The 22,899-nt window shown below is 50.8% G+C and overlaps 1 protein-coding gene across 1 annotated transcript in view; it reads left to right on the top strand.

Annotated features, from left to right (window-relative positions):
• The first annotated feature begins 960 nt into the window (after window positions 1–960).
• Window positions 961–22,899, top strand: part of AIFM3 (apoptosis inducing factor mitochondria associated 3) — a 39,473-nt gene continuing 17,534 nt past the window's right edge. Inside the window, exons 1-9 of the mRNA XM_066609885.1 lie at window positions 961–1,036; window positions 13,666–13,879; window positions 16,534–16,643; window positions 16,920–17,029; window positions 18,388–18,432; window positions 19,398–19,494; window positions 21,068–21,180; window positions 21,731–21,817; window positions 22,216–22,307. Of these exons, the coding sequence (XP_066465982.1) occupies window positions 1,006–1,036; window positions 13,666–13,879; window positions 16,534–16,643; window positions 16,920–17,029; window positions 18,388–18,432; window positions 19,398–19,494; window positions 21,068–21,180; window positions 21,731–21,817; window positions 22,216–22,307 (899 nt within the window). The 5' untranslated portion in view covers window positions 961–1,005. The remainder of the gene's footprint in view (window positions 1,037–13,665; window positions 13,880–16,533; window positions 16,644–16,919; window positions 17,030–18,387; window positions 18,433–19,397; window positions 19,495–21,067; window positions 21,181–21,730; window positions 21,818–22,215; window positions 22,308–22,899) is intronic.

The following is a 22,899-nucleotide window of genomic DNA, read 5'->3' as shown; positions in this document are numbered from 1 at the left end:
ACGCTGCTTCTCAAGGTGGCCACCCAGATGCCGCCCAGTGGAAAGCCCACCAGTCGGTGGCAGAGCTCTGTCAAATCATTCATAGAATCATAGAGTTGGAAGGGTCCCACAAGGTCATCTAGTCCAACCCTCTGCCTGGTGCAGGAAACCCTCCTAGAGAATCTCCAGCAGGTGCCTGTCCAGCCTCTGCTTGAAGCTCCCCAGTGAGGGAGATGCCGTCATCTCCCTCGCCAATCCGTTCCACTGCTGAACTGCCCTGATCGTCCAGAATTTCTTCCTGCTGTCCAGCCGGAATTTCCCCTCTTGCAGTTTGCCCCTTGCATTGGTTTCCTGTTTTGCTTGTTCTTTTTGGGCTCTTTTTATCATTGCCATTCTTAAATTCTGGTGTCAGCAGCCTTGGGGGTCCTGCCTGGGGCAGAAAAAATGGGCTATAAATATTTTCAGTGAGCTTCCTCTGCTGTTGGTGTTTGGGGGCAGACACCATGGAGGGTCCGTGCAGCTGTTTTAGCCACTTGGGAAAGAAACCTGCTTGGGTGTATTCATCTGGGCAGTAGTCCTACGGGCGAACTGAGCTCACACAACGCACATTAATTCTAAGAGAGCCAAGGTGGTATCATGGTTCAGGAGTAAGAAGATCTGGAAGAGCCGGGTCCAAATCCCTGCTCAGCCACAAAGCTTCCTGGGTGACTGTGGGCCAGACACTCTCGTTACAGGTTTGTTGCGAGGACCAGTTGGAGAGGAACTATGGACACCACCCAGAGCTCCTTGGAGGAAGGAATATGCAAAAATAAAACAAATAAATGGATGTGGCTTATCTTCAAGCTATAGATTTACCACTCATTAATTCAGCCTTTTCTTTACTGCAGGTCATGCAGGAAGGCTTGAGAACACGATGACATCTCCAGACTTCCAACCTGGCCTGACGGTCTGGGCCTTCTGAGAAGCCGGCTGAAAGCACCGTACTCTGACTCCCCCTTAGGCTCTCTTCTTTCTGCTGGGCCCATCATGGGAGGGTGTTTCTCCAAACCCAAGCCAGGTGAAACTGCATTCTTGCCCCCTGTGGCTGCCCCCCTCCCATGTCACCCCCTTGTTCAGAGCAATGCTTAAACTAGGTCAGGCATGTAGAAGGCCACTCTGCGGGGAGAGCTCTGCGGAGAATGTTAATGCCCTCTTGCTTTGACACGGAGGGATTAAAGCCATTGGCTAATCCTCAGAAAACTTTGTTTCACGCAGGCACAATGAATTGGGGTGACTTTAATGAGACATTCAGTGCTTGGAGGCTGTGGGAGGCAACACTCAACATTCTTGGAGGCTTGGAAGGCAGTGAGGGGGGCAGGGGGGCAGTGGCAAAAGTTCTTGCTTTTGGAGTTACCAGGTGGGAAGTATGGGAGCCGGTTTTCAACAGAGAAGACTGCAGTGGCATAGCTAGAGGGGGGCAGGGGGGTACATTGCCCTGGGTACCACACCTTGAGGGGGTGCCAACCCGCATCCCTGATGGCAGATCTAAGGCCAAAAAAAGTGGCTGGCTGCTCAGAGTAGCTGTGCGTGACCTCCCTGAACCTCAGAAGGGCTCCAGGAGGCCTTCTGAGCCTGGCCTCCCTGGGCCTCGGACCACTTCCTAGATGTGACAGGGTGTTAAATTTGATTTTGTCTTATGGGGTGGCAGATGCCTTAGCTATGCCACTGCAAGACTGTTGGAGTGGATGTCGCTTGGAACACAGTGGTGGTGGTGGTGGTGGGGCTAGAATGTAGGAAGTAGGTGATGGGATGATGCGTTCAGATGACAGGTTCAGTCTGGTTCCTCCCCTCTTTGGGCACTTGGTTCTGTGGTGCTTCAGGCTTTCTTTCCTCGTTCCTCCTGACCCTCCACCCCAAACTTTAAAACCATCTAGGTCAGGGTTTCTTTCTCAACCCCGGTACCCTGACATACCACTTCCCATGGTCAAATTATCATATGTCCCTCTTTGCGAACCCGACTCTAGTGTGGAACAAGGGGTTTTCCCTTCCTGAGAAAGGGGAGTTTCATCCCAAGAGGGCCAGCCTGGGGATAGTCCCCTCAAAGTGGAATTTGATGGGGGGTGGTCAGCAGGTAGCAGGCCGAACGACACGCAGAGCAGAGCACAGGACATGGAGCTGCCTTCTGGCCTCCTCCCAGTCTCTCCTTCTGCTGGGACAAAACACCGCAAAGGCTACAGGCAGGCGTAGTAACTGCTGGCCTGGCTGGTCCTGCTCTGGATCTGGGCTAAAGCCCCAAAAGAGAAATGTCAGGGGACAGAGAGGACCAGGGGAAAGGTTGGCTTGACTGCAAACTCCTCTGCTCCTTCTCCAGCTAGTTGAAGTTGGCAGCCTTCAGTCTTGAAAGACTCTGGTATCGCGCTCTGAAAGGTGGTTCTGGAACAGCGTCTAGTGTGGCTGAAAAGGCCAATTCGGGAGTGAATTCTCCAGCTAAGTGTGTCAGTTAATTTAAGGACAAGATGGCCGTATTCCAGAAGCAGGGCCTTTTTCCTGGTGGCCTCAGGTGGAATGTGTTCCCAGTGAAGCCCATGTGCCTTCTGCTTTGTCTTCCCTTTGGAAGCGGATGCCAGAATGCTTTCATTTCAGCAGGCTTTTGGGAATGAGGTTTTTTCAGAAAGGTGCTTTTTTCTCCCTGCTGTTTGGATTTTGAGTCTTTGGTTTTTAAGACATCGTAATTGGCTTAAGTAGGGCTCTCCCCCAGTTAATGAAGGTTTAGTTGATTAATCACACAAGCTCGGTGCAGACTTAATCAATTAAGGCTGCCATCCTATACACACTTGCATGGGAGTACATTCCATTGGAGTGAGTGGGACTTCTGCTTGGGCAGCAAGACTGAATAATGCATGCTTATTTAGGAGTAAGTCCTGTTGAACACAGTGTGGGTGACTTATGAGTAAACATGTTTAAGGCTGTGCAGTAAGTGTGCATATGACGGAACTGACAGTTTTGATGGTGTCCGTAGGGGATCTATTCCAGGACCCCCAGCAGATACCAAATTCCACAGATAGATAATATCTGTGGGGGACCTGCACAGTACCACATTTACTTACTGGGGGGGATGCACCTGGCCCTCTAGAGGTTGCTTATGGCCTCCTGGCCTCCTCAGCATCCTTCTAGATGTGATTGGTTCGCTCCAGCAAACCAGAATTGCTCTCCAATTGCTTCTGGGAGGTCTTCTGAGGCCCTCCAGCCAAGGGCTTGGCATCCATGGATATTAAAATCTGTGAATTCGGAGCCCACAGGTAAGGAGGTTCCACTGCTTATGCCCTTTATCATGTTAATAAACAAAATGTAGGTGCCAACAGTAGAATGGTGAGAAACCCATGGGGAAATCCCATGGGGAAATCCTGTGGCTTGGGACTTGTGCCATCCCTGCCCTCAACTTCTGCAGTGTCCTTGAGATTAGCTGCGGAAGGAGCAGCCCAGACGGTGAATCACGTGCTGCTAGCCTGATCACAACACTTTGGACTGATTCCTCCTCCTTTCATTCATGGAGGAGCCCCCAGGCTGGCTTTACATTTCCCTGCAGGCGAAATCTTGGCCACTTCCCTGATGCTGCAACTGTCTGTTGAGAAACTCCTGTGCTTTGCAAAACTGAGCCGCCCCTTGCCGGGAGATCTAGGATCCTCCCTGTGCCAGTGGAGCTTAAGGCGGGCATCAAGGTAAGCGGTGAATCCATCAAATGCTTTTAGAAGCTCCACAGAAGAGAAGGCGGGTTCCTCGTGTCTCAGTGAAGTTAGATTTTCTGGGCTTGCAAAACACTGGCAGGGATTCCTCGAGGGGTGTCAACAGTCATTTACGTCCCTTGTCAACGACCAGACACAGGCAGGCAGCCGGCTTTGATGCTGGGTCCAGCAGAAGGTGAATAGGATGGGAGCCCTCAGTTTCTTGATGTGTCACATATCTTGATGCAGCCCTTCTGGATGCAGGGGCCTTGGCTTTGGAGACGAGGCTGCTGGGGCCTGGAGGGATTTTCTGTTTTGACCCCATACTGTGTCTCAGGGAGCTCCCCTGCCCCCCCCCCCCGCCAGTGTTGGGCTGTCACCTGAAGACTCTTCCCCCCCAACATGTGCTCAGCTCATCTCCTATTATTCAGTTCTGTTTTTTGTAATAACCAGTCCGTTTGTGTCTTGTTCAGCTTTCAGTTGCTGCTATCTGCTTCCATTTTTGAACTGCAACGACCAGTAAAAATGCTCCCCCCCCCCAAAAAAAAAAAAAGAAATAAAGAGGAGGAGGATGAACAGCAGAGGTGGTAGCCAGTGCATTGCTGGGTCAGGGGACTGGGGACACTCGGGCTCGGCAGGGGGTCGATTGTCCAGTCAATAAAAACAGGCATTCTCCCAAAGTGACAGAAACGCCCCGGAGCTGTGGCTGAGTGTGGCCGGCGGCGGGCACAGCACGGAGCTCTCGGTAAGCGAATCCAGAGTGTTGAGTTGCAGCCTTCAGTGCCCGGAATTGGGTTGGCAACGTTTGGGCCGTTACTTATTCATCTTGGGTGTCGTTATTTATTCATCTTCAAGTTTTCTTTGTGGTGACAGCGCTCCGTAGAGGCCCAGAGGGGGGCAGAGCAGAGAGGACCCTGCTTCTTGAGGGGTGTCGGGGGCTGGGCCATCGGTTCAGGGTCTCGGTTTCTCAACAGTAGGTCATCATGATGCGGCCTGAGAATTCTGTGCATCAGCAAATTAAGACAGTTGGTCCAATCAGTATGGCATTTGGCACCTAAGAGGGCACCATCTGGTCAAGTGTCAGCAACAACCCTGAAAGGTATCTCGAATCATAGCACACAACACCAGCACTGGGGAACACCCACTGAAACGGGGTGTCTGGAGAGTGTCAGACAAAAGGGTATATTTCTTGACCTGTGGAACTCCTTGCCACAGCATGTGATGGCACCTGGCCAAAATGCCTTTCAAAGGGGATGGGACAGATTGATGGAGGAAAAGTCCATCACCGGTTACAAGCCATAGTGGGTTTGTGCAACCTTCTGGCTTTAGAAATAGGCTGCTTCAGAAGGCCAGGTGCAAGGGAGCAGCACTCAGATGCAGGTGTCTTGAGTGCTGCCTGAGGCATCTGGTGGGGACACTGTGAGACACAGGAAGCTGGACTAGATGGGCCTTTGGCCTGATCCAGCAGGGCTCTTCTTAGATGACTTTTTTTGCTGGTTTAGCTCATGTCAGAAACTCGAGTGTGTGAGTGTGCAGCCACGGAATGTCATGGGTTCCAGTGAACAATCCCACCCACGTAAACATGAATGGGACAAGTCTCCACAGGTGGATGCTACCCTGTCATGTATAAATAGTGTCCTTCTGTGCGCATGAGGAGATCCATTCAGTGCCTGTTTTTAGAATATAGGATGTCATTTTTATCATTTTATTCCTATAAATATTAAGCTTGGCCCCCAGAAGGGGACTGACCTTGGCTGCACTTGCCCAGGGACTCCTCACCACTCAGGGAAGTGGGCAGCATGCAATTCTATTGGTGTAGGGGCACATGTGCATGATGAGATGGGTCTGGGCTGCCCCTCCTTAGGCAAGGAAACAGCTCTGCTCTTGTTGCTGGTGAATAAGATTCCTAACAAATAAGAGGCTTATCCAAAGCAAGTTTCTTAACTTTGTGTGCAATCCGATTGGCAGGAGGCGGTTGTTGTCCTTGGAGTGTGTTCCAGGGTGTTAAACCGTTCCATAGAGCAATGAAGGAACAAGGTTGACCCTGGCAGGAATTCTGAGTTTATAATCAGCAGCGTGTGATGGCTTTTCTGCGATGGTCCTGTGAGTAACTCAGGCCAGCCTCTTTCCGCAATCAGGCCTTCAATGGAGCTGGGGTTCAGGTCTGGCAGAAGACACCACTGAGCCTTCAGGCACCTGAAGCTGTGGCACTGTCTCTCGGTGGCTCAGTGCTGAATTGTGCGCACTTGAATGAGGGATCGAGGCTGCTTAGTGGCAAGGAGGGGCCCACAAATCGTGGCTAGATCAGAATGAACTTTGCAACTGCCTTGGCACCTGGGCTCGTGGCCTCTGGCCAGCGAGATGCCATGCCCCACAGTGGCTCATGTTCTGAAGCTTGAATGTATGGGCTCGCCTTGGACGTCCAGCTGAGAGGCAGAAGTGGCCACTGTGTGACGTGGCCACTGATAGATACTGCTGAAGATGAGCCTATTCATGGCCACCTTCCAATGGGTCAAAGTCGTGGTCCACCCAGCTCAGTTATGTGCCCAGGCAGTGGCTGGCAGTCACTCTCCAGGGTCTCAAGCAGAGAGCAGTCTTTCCCCACAGCACCTGGAGAGGCTACTGGAAAGTGGGCTGGATGCATGCAGAGCAGGGCTTGCCCCTCTCCTCTGGACAGTTCTCCTGTGTGGTGGCTGCTGCAAGGCAGGTTCTGTGACACATGGTTTGTGCAGGGCCCACAACCGGTGTGTCACCCTGTGTGACAGGGAGGTGACTCCTGGTGAGTGTGGCAGGGAGGAGGTGACACCTGGTGAGCAAGCAGCCTTTTCGGTGTCCTCCAGTCCACTTTGTGAAATTATTGAGTCAGAACCAAGGACTCTAGAGGGGCTCCTTGGAACACAGTTTAGGTCAAACGTGGGTCATGCCCCCCAAAAAAAATTTCTAACCCCTTGGGCTAGCAGGGTGCACTCTGAAATATTTAGACCCAATGGGGGCAGCATTCAGTGTAGAATCCCACTTTTCAGTGACCGTTGAAGAACAGGGACACAGGATGGAAATGGAAGGGTCCGAGATACAGGTCCGAAACTGTGTGCTGTTCCAGGGACAGAGAAGGCAGTGGGGCTGGGCACTGAAGGGCACTTATGTCTGAGTTTCCCAGAACCGAACCTGCTTTCCAGCAGAAGCTTTCAAAGCAGCTTCCAATGAAAGCAAAGTGCAGCCATAAAAGCACTAAATGACAAGTGAACTTAGAAAACACAATATAAAACCATATTAAGGGGTGGAGATGCTCTAAGAGGATTTCTTGCCTAAGGCGGGGGTTGGACTAGATGACCTGTTAGGCCCCTTCCAACTCTATGATTGTATGAAATCACACCTGGTTCTTACTGGCACCCAGCATAAAACCATATTAAGGGGTGGTGTTAAAAGCCCCAGCGGCAAACATGCTTCCAGTTGCCATTTGAACATGGATTGGATGGGAGGAGAAGCAGCCTGGTCTCCTGAGATGGGTAGGGGGTCCACGGCTGTGGCTGCCAGGAATGTCTTGCTCCAAGCAACTGAGAGTGGTGGGCTGGCAGGCAGGGCCTCCCCCTCTGGCTAGTGTCAAGGGCCGGTCGAGTTCCTGTGGCCGTAAGGAGATCACCCAGTCTTGGGCCTCTAGGACTTTAAAGGCCAATCAGAACTTTAAAGGTATGGGAGAAAGGGAACTTTGGAGTCCAGAGATCTACAGGCCGGGCGGCACCCACAGGTCATCGTGTAGAAATAAGGCTCTTGGAAAAGGTTTCAATGGATTTTAGAAATGCATGCAGTAATGGCAGTGGAGCTGCATTTTGTGCACGCTTAAGTGCTTTTGGCGGGCCAAACCAGAGGCGACATGGAAGTCCTACATTTGCTATTCCTGATGATTTTTCTTTCTTAAAAAGCAGCCTGTGGGAAGGGGAGAGGCAACTGGATCAGGGCTACAGTAGATGGTCTAATCTGGAAGGGGAGGGTCTAACCCAGTGATTCTAAGGGCACAATCCTAACCAGGCCCACATAGAAGTAAGTCCTATTTTGTTCAATAGGGCTTACTCTCAGGAAAGTGTGGTTAGGTTTGCAGCCTTAGTGTTTTTCTTCTCAAAGCACACTGACCTCTCTGGCCATCACCTCTTGTCACTTCCAGCTTCCAGCTTCCTGTGGGTTCTGCAGTTCTGTTTCTAGGGCAGCTGTCTTGTAGGGCAGCTGTCTGTCCCTCTTCCTCTACCGGCACTGCCAGACAGACAGTTGCCCTAGAAACAGAACCACAGAAGAGTTTTTCAGCCGTTTTCAACTGTTGTGCTCCAAACTCCCACGGCAATGAAGTGGTGAAAAATTGCTGGTCTAACCTGTTGTCCCCACATGGCAGCACCAATGGCAATAGTGACCTCCCGTGAAGCTGATCTTATAGTAGCTGCAGAGGGCAAAGCTTATGGGCATGGTGATATGTGTTGACTCCGTGCCCAATAGCAAGTGGGGGACAGGTGGATGTATTTTGGCGCAGGGTGCTGGCACTATGCAGGTGACAACCCGCTTGGCATCACGGTGTCATTCCCAATTGCAAAGACTGTAGATTCCCTGAATTGGTTTGGAGTTGCTCCCAGGCTGGTTTAGGACACTGAAATCAGTTCAAGGCAAGACCAAAGTTCTCCTGGTCAGGGGACCTGCTGATGTGACACCAGCATGTCAGCGCTTCTCTCTCTTACATGGGGGTTCTAAGGATCCCTTTGAAGGGTCAGGTTTGTAGCTGGGACCCGCTCTTGCTCCCGCATGACCCACTGGTGGCTGTGGCCTGGAGTTGCATCCATTCTGGAACCTTAGAGGTACACAAAATTGGTACCTGCTGCAGAATCCTGCTTACATGTCTCAGGTTGTGGGTTTTCCTAGTGCAGAATTTTTGTTCACTCCCTTTTGCACGCAGCCCTAGAGATGGTGTCTGTAGGGCAAGGGCAGGAAGGGTGTTGAGAAAGTGACCACTGCCTCAGGGCAAACACCCCCTTTTCTTCTTCCACAGCCAGCTCCTTTGTGCAGGTTTTTCAATGCAATGGTGAAAGCTAGCTGTGAATAGTGCTGATTGGCTAGTGCCTGGGCCATGTTGCAGTGATACCCCCAGTTCCTTCAGTGGACATTTCTGTTCTGTGTTGAGGAGGCAGGATGAGTGTTGTGTTCATATTTAAACAGAACTGACCCAAAACTTCCTGGTGCCTGAGGTGGCATGTGAATACCGATCCCCAGGGCTGAGAAGGTCCCCAGATGAGAATCCCAGCTTCTCGTCCTTGTGCTTCCTGGATTTGAAAAGAAAGAGAGCGGAAGTGGAAGTGTGGAAGAGAGAGATGGGCTAGAGACACTCTAGTCCACCACTCTCCTGCTCACTTCCCCTCTTCTTTTTTGAATTCAGAAAGCAGAGCACCCCTCCCCACATCCGTCACCCAAGGAAACCATATCAGTTCCCTGAAGAGCAGACTGGCCCTGTACTGACCAGCGCATGTATGTTGCTTCTACCACTGGAGGAGGTGAAACAGCCATCTGCTAAAGCCGGACGTTTTTAAATCTGCAGGACTGGATAACTTGCACCCCAGAGTGTTAAAAGAACTGGCCGAGGAACTTTCTGCACCACTGAGGCTGGTTTTTAGTAATTCCATGAATGCTGAGGATGTTTCAGAAGACTGGGGAGATGTGGAAGCCAAAATGCACGTGTTTAAAAAGAGTAAATGGAGCAAGCGGGGTAAATATCAGTCAGGTAGTGTAACCCTCCTGCTGAGAGAAACCAATGGATGGATTAATTGGGGATTTAATCATCAAAGAATTTGCAGGGTCTTCCTGCTAATAATTAGGGCTCTCCACCGATTACAAAGAATGGTCCATTAATTTAAGCATTTGCATTGTCACCAATCTGCATTGTCACCAATTAATCACATGATTCAATTTAAGTACGCTTGCATACCCCCCAAGCTTCAGCTTGAGGGGGGCTTTTTGGCGAGGCGGAAGGCCAGATTGATAATTGAAGCGTTGATTGTCTGAAGTAAAGAGCATCATGTGATGTAGCAAACCTGCACCAAAATAGCTTCTGTGGCTGGCTGGCTGGGTGGCTGGGTGCCATGAAGGACAAGAGGCCTCAATGATTCAAAGGGGTCTCTGTCAGGGGTTCAATCAAAGCCTTAGTTGATTAATCGGCTGATTACAGTTTTCAGAACTATCAATCATGCAAATCAACACAGCATCTTTAATAAGGAGGGACCCACATTTTTTCCTTTTTTCAATCAATTTTGGTACATACTTTAAAATGGCAATAAGAGTGTTACACTCATGAACCTCTGTAAGTGGGTTCCAAGCAGTTCTGGAGTCCGATGAATGAATTCCTACAGTGCCCACATGGTGTCGTGTGCACTCAGGGGATTAAAAATTAGGGCTGTTGCGGGGGGAGTCAGGTTGGATAGCCAGGCTGGAGGGCACCCTTGAAACCAAGTGCTCAGGCTGCCAAGGGATGCGGTGGCACAAGAGGTAAGGCTCTGGCGGCAGATGGTAGGACCACCTGGGCCAATGGGATGTGCCATTGGAATGTGGGTCAATAAGAACAAGAATAGGAACACGTGCCCAGGGATAGAAATGAGGTCTAAGCCAGTCTGCTTGGCAAAGGTGGCTGCTGTAGGACATTTTGGAGGCTTTGGGTGGCACAAGACAGCGAGGTGGGTCATGGGGGTGTGCGCATGATTTTACCAGGGATCTTTGCCTTTCACCTTCTGAGCTCCACACTGTGCCCTGCAATGACCTACAGATCTGTGGCCAGGGCCTACTGGATCTCTGAGACGGCCTCTGCCTTCATGCTGTCCTTGGGGATGCTCCCCGACATCTGGGTTCCAAAGCGGCTCTGCAAGTGCAAACAGAGGCATTTTCGGAAGTCTCCTGCCGGGCTTTGCCAGGGCTTGAGCTGCTGTGTGTTCCAGGAGTAAGCCGTGTTCACTTCACATTGGCCTGGGGAGCCAGGTAGAAGAATTTGCTGTGTGTTGCCCACCCCAATCCCTGGGGCTCTCAAGTCCTGTTGAAAGAGATGGAATGACTCGATTCTAGCAATGGCCAGTTTTGCTCAGGATGTCAGAATGAATCCCCTCCCCCCTCCCTCCCCGTCCAGTTTGGTTTGGGTGTCACAGTTCCTCACGGTAGTGGAACTGGGAGGATTTGCCCCTCAGTGTTTTTGGTCCTAAAGCCAGCTAGCAGTAGATCAAAGACCATGAAGCAAAGGTAAGTCTGAGTGTGGAGGTCTCCTGGAGACAGGTCACTTTTGTTTCTTCCTCCAAGATCCTTCCTTGGTGACCTGCTGAGTGCACCATGTTGGTCCTGAAATCAGGGTTTTGGTCAGCAGTGATGGCTAAGTGGACTGAAGCTTGACTCTGGGCTGGCTCCAGTCTTCTTTCCGGATGGTAACCAAAGGCTCTTGAAACTGGGTTGTCTCCAAGGAAGCGATTCTCTGAGAACCCCTGCAAAGCATGCTGATTCAGGCATGCGTCGCTTAGCGACGTTCTGCTTAAGGATTGACTGCATTTACAATAGAGACCCCCTAATTGCCTACTGTATAAAAAACTGGTGTCCACTCCAATACATTACATCGATCAGGGGTGTCAAACATAAGGCCTGCAAGCTGATTAAGCCTCCGGAAGTGATATCTCTGTCCCTCGTTATAACTGGGCTCTCCCAGTGTGATAATTGGGCTCTCTTGTATTGTGAAAATATAAACAGGATTTGTGCATTCTATCTTCTGTCTTTTGCAGCTCATAAGTTTCTGTGTGAGAACAAAGTGCTTCTTTCTGGCCATCATTTGCTTAACTATGTCACTTTCTGCTTAATGATGTCACTTCTGGCCCTCAGCAGGGAGCACGAATGCTACCTTTGGCCCTTTGTATGAAATGAGTTTGACACCCCTGACATAGATGCTACCTATACCAGCTACTAGATCAGTGATTTCCCAAACATTTTAAAGGAACCCACCTTTAAAACAGCACTCTATCGAGACCCAACTAGCTTTATGAGTCTTTAATTTTAAAAAGTTTCATTTTACCAGTCATTCAAGCCCAGGGGTGCTCAATAGGTGGATCGCGATCTACCGGTAGATCGCGAGGCAAAATGAGTAGATCGCAGAGTGCTGACCCCCCCTTTCAGGTGCCTCTGGGAGGAAACACCGGGAGTAAGGCCCATTGTACTCAATGGGGCTTACTCCCAGGTAAGTGTGGCTAGGATTGCAGCCTCACAGCCTAATCCTAGGCATGTCTACTCAGGAGTAAGTCCTGTTATACTCAGTGGGGCTCAAGGTACACCAACATACATTGTACACATAAATGTTATATGTTATGATGGCGCGAACATTGTAAAAAAAAAAACTCTGGTAGATCTCCAGGCCTTGCTGGGTTTCAAATTAGCTTTCGAGCCAAAAAAGCGTGAGCACCCCTGTTCAAGCCTCTGTTTTTCTCCCTTTTATGGGGGGGGGGTTGCCCTTTATAGCATTTGCTGAGCTCCATATTCATCTGATTGGGACCATTCTGATGGCCTAGCATTCCCCCCAGCCTGTCCCCCGAAATGGGCCGAGGCACATTCACCTACTCACAAAAATGTTCAACTTCTGCTCCATTTGAGTTTCCATCAGGCTCAATATATTTTCCTTGTCAGCTACCAGCGTGTCAGTTTCACAACTCACCCAAAATTGAGTCAAGACCTAGTGGTGGGTCCTGACTCACAATTTCAGAGCCACTGTTCTAAATGGAGCTGAATGCTTTAATTACATTCATCCGCATCTAGTGGCTGAATGCAGTATAGAGTCTAGCGCCTATGTAATGCAGTTGTTCCCAAACCTTTTCAGCTGGCGCTCCCCTGACCTACTGGGCCAGTGGTTGTGGCTTCCCATTAGGGCTACAATCCTATACCCTCTATAAGGCAGTGGATTTTTCATGAGGATTCTGCAGCTCCCCGGCTGGTTTCCGCAGCTCCCCAGAGAGCCACAGCTCACAGTTTGGGAACCCCTGATGTAATGTGTTGGAGTGAAATTGAGCTTATAATACAGTGTTCACGTAACGATGGACTCACAACAACAGGGATGCGAGAATGTATCCCTATTGTTGTGCATTTGAAGCTGTTTGCTGAAGTGGCAGACTTTGAGAAAGGTCAGGGAAGCAGCTTTCTACAGATTCTGGTGGCACCTTCGAGGCTACTGTTTCTTGTGGCAAAATGTTTTACACCAAAGCCCCCTGAGCACATCTTTTAAGGGCTTCTGGGTGTGCGAGGAACCCCACATTTGTCTCTGAGTTGCCAGAAGGGCCCAGGTTTCTGGAGCTGAACAACCTCAAAGAGTGTGTGAGAGAGAAAAAGAGGGGTGTGTGTGCCATGGGGTCTGAAGGAAAGGGCTTGTGATCAAGACTGGTTGATGCTCAGGTGGTCCTAGGAAAGTCAGGGAAAGGGGGTGGAGTGGAGCAAGGCAGGATGAAGTCCTGGGGAACAGAACTGGGAATGTGGGAGGGGGCAGGAGAGGAATAAATAGGGCTGCAGCATCAAGAGTGGAGGGCGGCATATAGGGAGGAAATTATGGGTGGGAGAGGGGAGAGTCCCATCCTTGACTACTTAGAAGCCTCACTCAGTTTCAAGTGTTTAGCCACCTTGAAAAACTGTTCCGGATTCTCTCTGCAACCTTAAGGGCTAGAAACTTGAAAGATTAAAAATGATTGCTGCTTCTCAAGATCCCACGAGATTTGCGTCCCGATTTAGCATTTGAAGCCTTGTGTAGGATCACGAGGCGTAGTCGCAACCCTGCATGTCTCTGTCTGAAATTGTAATAATAAATGTTAGCAGCAGATTTGAACCAGTGCTAGTCTTTGGCCTGCCTGCTAGGCCTCGAGATGTGTTGCCGACAGCAGCTGTTCACTCCCCGGAGGCAAACACAAGGGGACCTTTGCCTGTGAGGCGTAACAGAGATTTCCGTTTGCTCCCACAGTGGAAGTGAAGATTGAGGTGGTGCTGCCTGAGAAGGAGCGCGCCAAGGAGGAGATGTCACCCAATGGGAAGGCCAGCCCCATTGTCTACAAGGCCAACGGGACCTCCCGCCATTACCAGCTGGAGGAGCACCCCGTTGCCATCAACCCCTACCGGAACTTGAAGGACGTGGTCGAGGCCTCCGTCTGCCACGTGAAGGACCTTGACAATGGACAGTGAGTCCAGCAGGGCCTGCGTTCTCCCCAGACTGCACCAGGAAACCCAGGATGGCGTCGTGGTTCTGGAGTTGGACCTGGAAGAGTCGGGTTCAAGTCCCCGCTCAGCCACGAAGCTTCTTGGGTGACCTTGGGCCAGTCACTCTCTCTCAGCCTTGCCAACCCACAGGGTTGTTGTGAAGACAAAAGGAGGGGAGGAACCCTCCCACCCTGAGCTCCCTAGAGGAAGGGGGGGCATAGAAATGTGAAAAAAATAAGCAAACATTCATATAAAAACGCAAGTTTCACCTATCTCAGGAAGCCTGACTGTGATTCAGAGCCTGCTGCCATGTCAACCAGTGGCCTGCCTAGACCTGCTTCCTCCAGGTTCAATGGTCCCCCTGGAAGGCCCACAATAGGGTGTACAGGTAGCAGCTCCCTCCCAGTCTTTGTCCCCCATCAACTGGTATTTAGAGGTAGACTGTCTTGGAACATGAAGGCTCCGTAGTGACTAAAAGCCACAGATGGGCTATTAGCCTCACTCCCCTGTAAAACCATCTAAGGGCCAAGCTAGATGTCAGGCTCCTCCTTAGTGCCAAGGGAATTAACTTTTGATTCAAAAATAGTCATGGGGGGGGGGGACTGATCTGAATTAGAAGTAGTGTCCAACTAAAGAGAGGGACACCCTCATGGCTCTGATCCACATGACTCCTGTAGTGGAAGGCGGGGCACAAGGATCGGGGCCTGAGCAGTTTTTACACTGCACAGCCCCCTCCCACTTGTTAACTTGGGGTGAGACTGGGCTGACTGGGGAGATCCAGGCGGAAGAGAAGTCCTCCTCCCTGCACGGCCAGGAGCCCCTGATTCAGGGCTCCCCTTGAAGCCGGAGAGCAGCAGAGCTTGGCCCGGCTGAGAGACGGTCCAGCAGCCCAACCCTCTCCTGCCCCCCAGGCTTCCACTCCGCTTTTCCTTTTCAAGGCCAGAGACTGAAGGAGGAGCAGCCATTCACTGGCATTTGGCAAACCCCTCAGGTACCCAGCACTCTGGGAGCTGGCAAAGAAGATGGGAGGCTCTTGACCACCCTGTTTTGAACGGCAAGAAGGTGACAGAGGCAGAACGCAGGGCCCTCCCCTCCCCCACCCGAACTCATGAGCCCACCCTCTGGTCTCATCCGCATCTTTCCACCTGCACTCAGATCTCCTCCTTATCTTGTTTTTCCCCCATGGAATCCCAGTTGTGATTTAACAAGCAGGACAGGTTTGGTTTGTGGCGCATCGCGGAATGTGGCCAAGCCAGTTCCCTTCCTTTGAGGAGAGAGGGAGGGAGGTGGGACAGGGCTGGGGGTGCGTGCTTGCTGCAGCTGAAAGGCACCTTGAAGGATGCCCACCTTGGCCTCCAGAGTGGTCCATGCTCTGTTTGCAGGGAGGTGTCTGCACATGCCCCACTCCCTGTATGCCCTAACTCTTTCCCCCTAGACCAGGGGTGCCCAAACACTGGCCCTGGGGCCACTTGTGGCCCTTGAGGCTTCTCCATGCGGCCCTCAGGGAGCCCCCAGTCTCCAATGACCTTCTGCCCCTCCGGAGATTTGTTGGAGCCCGCACTGGCCCAATGCAACTGCTCTCAGCATAAGGGCGACTGTTTGACCATGCGCGTGAGCTGTGGGATGAGAGCTCCCTCCACTGCTTGTTGTTTCACGTCTGTGATGCAGTAGCAGCAGCAAAGGAAAGGCCAGCCTTGCTTTGTGCAAGGCCTTTTGTAGTCCTTGAGCTATTGCAAGACCTTCATTCATTCATATAAGTTCACCTTTAATATATTCATTTATGTATACTTATGTAAATTTATTCAAATTTTAAATGTAAATTAATCCCCCCCCCCAGCCCATGATACAGTGTCAGAGAGACGATGTGTCCCTCCTGCCAAAAACTTTGGACACCCCTGCCCTAGACTCTCTCTGATGTAAAGCATCCCCCAAATCTACTCTTGGCTAACGGGCGCGTGTGGGGGCGGGAAGCAAGTACAATCCAGCGCCTCGCTTTATACCTCCTCTGTGGCTGACAGTATCTGGGGAGACTGTTGGTTTTGATCGAGGCCAACCCAGATAGGGCCCTGTGATGACCACTTCTAACGAAAGTGAAGGTGGTTGAGGGACAGCAGCAGACCTCTCAGCAGGGCTGGCTTTGAGCCAGTTGGACCAATTGTTCCCAATTGGGCTGCACAGCTAAGGGGGACCCACACTAGGGCAGTCTCGTCTTGCATGCAATTTCATATTAAAATGTGCTGAGATCCATTAGGTCCATGAACTCACATGCACTTTTTAAGCACAGCTTTGGATTGCTTTCCATTCTATCACAGAGACAGAGCATCTATAATGAATCTTATTTGTACCTCTAAGATTCTACTGACTGTGGCTGTGAACCTGCTGGGACCCCATGAGAAATGTTTCCAACGGGGCCCTGCAGCTCCTCAGTGCCGTGAGGTTTCCAACGGATCCTGCCTCTGAAGTGCCATGAGGTTCGCACCTCACCATGCTAGTGAATCCCACAATGCATTCCTGCCTCTGCCAGGACCCTGCTTCTAATGTGATGGAGCACCTAGTCGCTGAACCTTTGGCAGGACGTGCATGTCTACAAAGCTGTGTATGGCTGAGCAAGAACTGTTGCCTGTCCCCCTTCTAGGATGCGAGAGGTCGACCTGGGCTGCGGCAAGGCCCTGCTGGTAAAGGAGGGCGGAGAGTTTTACGCCTTGGGCCACAAGTGCCCTCACTACGGTGCTCCACTGGTGAAAGGTCAGTTTGTCCTCACGAACAGAAGTGAGTCTAGCGATTATCTAAACATTTTATAAACCTGCACAATGACCCTGCTGCATTTGGGGGGGGGATCCTTGTGTAGCTTGTCCTTACGACTCCTTGAAAGTTCTGCATCTACCTATCCCCCCCCCCATTTCTGTAGTCACTCACAGTTATTATTTAAAAAGAAAGAGTGACACCTGGGACATGGCAAGTCCAGAATGGTGGGATGAGGACCTAGTTTCACCCGTGGCTTGTGAAACCTCTTTACTGCAGGGGTCTTGTCCAAGGGGCGAGTGCGATGCCCCTGGCACGGGGCCTGCTTCAATATTGGCACAGGTGACATTGAAGACTTTCCCGGCTTGGACAGCTTGCCAAAATTCCAGGTGAGGCCTCTGGATTTGTTCTGAGAAAACTGCAAAAGGGGACTCTCCTGGCGATATGTGCAGGAGGAATCTCCAGAGGCAGCTCCAGGATTTGGGGGCTATGGTCTCTGTGCTTTCAGCGTGGCTCCCGTAGTGGACAGACCTGGCCTGCCCTTGGAACAGTCTCTCTCCTGCACACTCCTCCATGTGCAAAGTGGGAGTGGCGGATCTCTTAAGCTGAAAAACCTATAGCTGGTATGGGAGCAATTTTGCTCCATGGGTGTTAAGTGTGCAGTCAACTTGGAACATGACATCCTTGCGTGAATGTACTGGGACATCCAAGGAAGGGCAGGAGTGCCGTCACTCACCCTCTGTGGGACAGGCTCGATTAGGGGAAAGGTATCAACTGAAGCCCTCTTTGAAATGCATCTGCTTTGCATCATGAGTTAGAAATCTGCCTTGCCTTTTGCCTTACTCAAAACCCAGCAGCATCTGCCTGAGTCTGCATCCCCCCTGCCCTGAAACTTTCATGGAAACTCTTTCCACTTGCCTTGGAATCCCTCAGAAGTTTCACCTGCAGAGGAACCTCCAGGCTGGCTTTTAGTTCTGCTTGAGAGGAAATTTCAGTGGTGACCCTCGTTTTTCCCTAAGGCCATTGGAAGAGCCCAGCTGGATTGGGCCAAAGTGGGCTGAACTTGTCCAGCAGTGGTCAACTGCGTGCCCCTTAGAAGCTCCTGAGAAGGGCAGGGAGGGGGGCAGCTTTCCCCTGCTGTTGCTTCTCCACAACCTGTTTTCTCAGGCAGGTTCCAGGAGGCCCCACTGGCCAAGAGAGAGTTAATATAGACCTCTTCTGTACCATGAATCATCACCTGCACAATCTTTCCAAAGCCATCTGCGCTTATCACCAAATCTTGTGGGCACCCTCTGGCCTGTCCGAAATCTCTTGCCAGTCTTTATATGACTTGCTTTCAAGTCTTATTTCACTCAGGGCGCAATCTTAGCCCCTTATGTCAGTGCTTTCCAGCACTGGCATAGCGGTACCAATGGGACGTGTGCTGTATCCTGCAGTTGGGTGTCACTCACGGAGCCCTCCTCAAAGTAAGGGAATGTTTGTTCCCTTACCTCAGGGCTGCATGGCCCTTATGTCAGTGCTGGAAAGCACTGACATAAGGGGTTAGGATTGTGCCTTCAGATGTATTCGCTGTGTCCAGAACCTCCTGCGCTTGTGACTCTCCACATTTTCCTTCAAAGAGTCATTTCCTTTTTGTCTAGTTTGGGGGCAGGGCTCTTTTTGGCTTATCATTAATTTTCGGAACCTAAACAAGATAAATAAAACCAGCACATTTGATGCTTCTCAAACAGCCAATTTCTCATCCTAGGTGAAAATTGAGAAAGAAAAGGTGTACATTCGAGCGAGCAAACAGGTGAGAAGACAATCAAGGTACTGGTAAAAGTGGCAAGGGGAATCTTGCAGTGGGAACCTAAGCATGCCCGCCAAGTAGTAAGTCTCACTGAGTGCAGTGGGGCTTGCTTCTGAGTAAGTCTGCATGCAATTGCACTGCCTCTGTGGCTGCAGATGTGGCAGATTTTGGAATTGTGAGGTCTGTGTTCTTCTTGCAAAAGTCTCCCATCTAGAGCCAGGGGCAAAAGGGCGATGTGGGGTTGGGGCCAAACTCAGGCATGGCCAGCACATGCAAGGGCAACTCTGCATTTGAGTTGCTCCAGATCAGGGATTCTAAAACAACAACAGCAACAACAAAACAGCATACGTTCAGAACTGCTCCAAGGATTTTGGAGTGGGAATTGGAAGAAGAAAGGTGTGTTGGTGACGGTACTGGCACTAGCCAACAGGTGCCCAGGCAGCCACAGAAACTTTGTTCAAACGGATCATGCTGGAGACTTGTGGAAATTTTTTTTTTTTTAAGCTTGCATTGACTGATAGAAATGTATCTTTGCATTGAGCATGCTGAGGGTATTTTTAAACTGCCCTTGTTGCTCTAAACCCACAACATTTATCTTCACCCCAAAGAAGGATCTTGGAGGGGGGAACGCTTGGGCTTTTTGCACTGCAGGCCCTTAGCAGGAAACTGGCACTCAAAGGAACACTGCGTCAATAAACGTGGTGGAGCAAAGGCACGTGAGATGCTAGAAAGGATGGGAAGGGTAGAGAGACGCACCTACCCTTTTGGCAGTCTTGTGGCTGGAGGGTGGGGTGACTCCTGCCAGACAGCAAAGGCATATGGTGCATTTGGGTTGCTTGCGTTGTTGATGGGAGACGGCCTGGACTCCCACCTGACCCTTTTGCCTCAAGTGCCAGGCAGTCTTGAGAGGAGACCTGCAAGACAGGCTGTGAGTGAAGGTTGACAGGCTCTCGTTCATGGTACCCCAGGCGCTCCAGACACAGCGGCGGACCAAGGTGATGGCCAAATGTATCTCCCTGAGCAACTACAGCATCAGCAGCACAAATGTTCTCATCATAGGGGCAGGTAAGTGTCTGATGGATGCTGAGAAGGCAATAGGAGCAGGGGATGCGGAGGGGGTGGGCCCACATGGGGCTTTGCTAGGGAGATGGAGACCCAGCATTCTACTGTGTTTCTCCTCAGCCCTGGACCCAAGAAGGTCAGCGGTCCACCTGGCCGACCTGCAGGGTGGCTTTTTGTAAAAGTGGTGGAACAGCCCAAAGACTAGCCTGGCGCATCGTTCTGGCCAGCTGGGTGGTTCTGGGAAGCCTGCAGACAGCCTCCAGACAAACCTGGCCCTTCATGCCTGCTTGAGCACCTGGTCCTCAGAGATTCCATTTCATCATGAAGACTAATTAGGGTGGTCAAACTCTCCTCTGGGAATCGCTCTAATCTCTTGAAGGCATCAGCTGAAGGCTTGTGGCAGTGAGTTCCGCAAGTTAATGTGTGCCCTGTGAAGAACTAATTTCTTTTCTCTGTCTGGAATCAATCAATGCACGCCATTCAGTCAATTAAATCACATTACAGTCAATTTCATGGAGTAACCCCCAAGTTCTAACCTTAAGTAGAGAGAGAGAGACAGAGAGAGACAGAGAGAGAGAGAAATGACCTCTGCCCGTTTTCTCCACAACCCACACAATCTCCAGACCCTCTATAAGGCTGTTGTTGACTTTGGCTGCATAGGTTTTCCAGCTAGCAGGAAGCGACCTCTCTAGCATGCTTCTATTTCAGTTCACTAACAGACAACAAAATGGTGCCGAGTCTTGGTTGGTTGGTTGGCAACCTTCAGTCTCGAAAGACTATGGTATAAGCCTACAGCACCCGGTATTCCCAGGCAGTCTCCCATCCAAGTACTAACCAGGCCTGACCCTGCTTAGCTTCCGAGATCAGACAAGATTGGGAGATAGTGTTCAGTATAGGGAGATGGTTGGCAACCTTCAGTCTCGAAAGACTATGGTAGAAGCCTACAGCACCCGGCATTCCCAGGCAGTCTCCCATCCAAGTACTAACCAGGCCTGACCCTGCTTAGCTTCTGAGATCAGACAAGATTGGGAGATAGTGTTCAGTATAGGGAGATGGTTGGCAACCTTCAGTCTCGAAAGACTATGGTAGAAGCCTACAGCACCTGGCATTCCCAGGCAGTCTCCCATCCAAGTACTAACCAGGCCTGACCCTGCTTAGCTTCCGAGATCAGATGAGATTGGGCATGTGCAGGGTAACTGTTGCTTAGTCTTTAGACGAGTCATTAGAACTCAAATGCATGGAGGTCTCCATTTTCTACCATAATGCGTTCTTTGCTTCTGAACAGTTTCCCACTTCACAGAAAAGCCAGCTGCCCCCATAATTAGACATCATGGTTACAGGCACTTTAAAGGACCCCACTGTGTCTGCCATTTCACAGGGGTTTGCCCCATGGATGGTCAAGGATTTTGGTTCCTTCGGTTTAGAGTCTGCAGGCTGAGCTCCTCCTGGCCCACTCTTCAGGCGACAGTTCTTTGGGGAAGGCCTCAACTGCTGAGCTGGTACAAGGCTGCCCAGTGTTGGATTTAGCATGATTGTGAAAGCCACGGGGCTTTCACAGGCATTGCTTCCCTTGCAGGTCCCGCAGGACTGGTGTGCGCTGAAACGTTGCGGCAAGAAGGCTTCTCTGACAGGATTGTGATGTGCACCATGGATAGGCACTTGCCCTACGACCGGCCCAAGCTCAGTAAGGTTTGTAGCCTATGTCCCATTTCCTACTTTTTGGAAGCCAGGGGTCAAGGACACCAGGCTGACTTTCCAATGGGGGTTGTCCCATTGAGTGGAGTGCAGAGCGGAGCCCTCTCCTCTGCTGCTTTTGAAGCAAAGCTGAATTATTCATCTTTATGGATTTCCATGTGCCTCACTGGTCATGGACGGGGAGTGGAGTCAGCCACTGGAGAGCAGCCAATTTCATTTCTTCCTCAGCACATACCCTCAAGAATGACAGATAACTAGGTTAGAATTGGTGCTGTCTCCAATGCACCCCTCTATTTCTGTGCCCAGTTCTGGTGGCTGAAAAAGAGAAGAGGGATTTGGGCTGGCTTTCCAGGGTAGGGGGGCTCAATTCACCTGGAGTGGTCATGCTTCTTCTGGTTGCCGTAGGCTGATGAGGTGTGACTGCCGTTCCCCTCCCCCAGCAGCCCCCATGAATAACACCACACCACTATATCACCTTGCTCTGATGGGAGCCTCTGCAGAAAAAAACGGCAGTCTTCACGACAAACATGGCTTCTCTTTTCAGTCTATGGACACCCACCCTGACCAGATTGCTCTGCGTCCGAAAGAGTTTTTCCGCACGCACGACATCGAGGTCCTGACAGAGATGCAGGTAGATTTCTGCCTGGGAGGGAGTTCTGGGGGCCAGAGCCATGGGCGAGTCTGGGGGGACCCTCACAGTGGTCCTGGAACTTTAAGAATTATGTTTCCCAACTTGTTTCCCTTAAGTGTGTATCGACCACCTTTTGCCCTTGAGGCAGCTTAAAAAAAAATTAAAAACCCTTTTGTCACAAAGAAGATCAAATAACTGCAAACAAAATGGCAGCCAGGACTCATTCACAGCCAAGGCTGGCCCGGGGCCTCCAAAAACCTCCCCTCACCCATTGGCATCCCAGCCACTGTCTCTACCATCAGCGCTCTGCTGCCTGTATTGAGAAAGCGAGAGCAAGCAAGCAAGACTCAAGTGGTCCTTTCCAATGTTCCCTTCGTGACCCCCCAACCTCATTGCAGGTTGTGGCTGTGGATGTCAAGAGCAAGACGGCTGTCTTCAAGGACGGGTTCAAGATGGAGTACAACAAGCTGCTGCTGGCCACTGGGAGCACGTAAGTGGCAGGTGGGGTGGGGGGGCCTGCCCTCCGTTTCACCCCCAGGAAACATCTCTGAAGATGACTTGGGTCACACTTGTTCCAAAAAATTGGGACTTTGGGGGTGTGGGCAAGTGATGGTGCCATATTTGTGCCTGCCTTCTGGCCAGACCATGTTCCCACAAGCTGTACTTCAGAAATACTTCTGCATTTCTGTGGTTGCACTTTATTGTGGAAGAGGTTGGTGTGATTTGATTGTGGTTCTACAAATGCCTTTGGTGAGTATAATGTCGCCCGTCTAGCCTGGTGGCTTCACTGCTGACCTAGAGCCAGGGAGGCCTGGGTTCAAACAGGAACTGCCTTTTTTTCTTTGAGAAGTCGGGCTACTTGTCTGCAAAACAGAAACTGTTTTGGGCTGTGCAAATCTGTGATTTCATCCCAGGGCAGAATTCAGAATTGGGTGCAGCCTTCACGGTTGGATTCAAAAGAGTCTTCTTTAGATTGGAAATAAATTGTGCAGGTCCTACTTAATGTTTTTCCAGCACACATGAGCAGTCGGTCCCAGACACAATTGATTTCTTGCCATTTGATAGGTGACATTTGATGTTGA

This window comes from Tiliqua scincoides, chromosome 14 (genome assembly GCF_035046505.1).
Source record: "Tiliqua scincoides isolate rTilSci1 chromosome 14, rTilSci1.hap2, whole genome shotgun sequence".
Classification (NCBI taxonomy): Eukaryota; Metazoa; Chordata; class Lepidosauria; order Squamata; family Scincidae; genus Tiliqua; species Tiliqua scincoides.
Note: the sequence above shows the minus strand (reverse complement) of the source record. Positions and strands in the feature narration are given on the sequence as shown.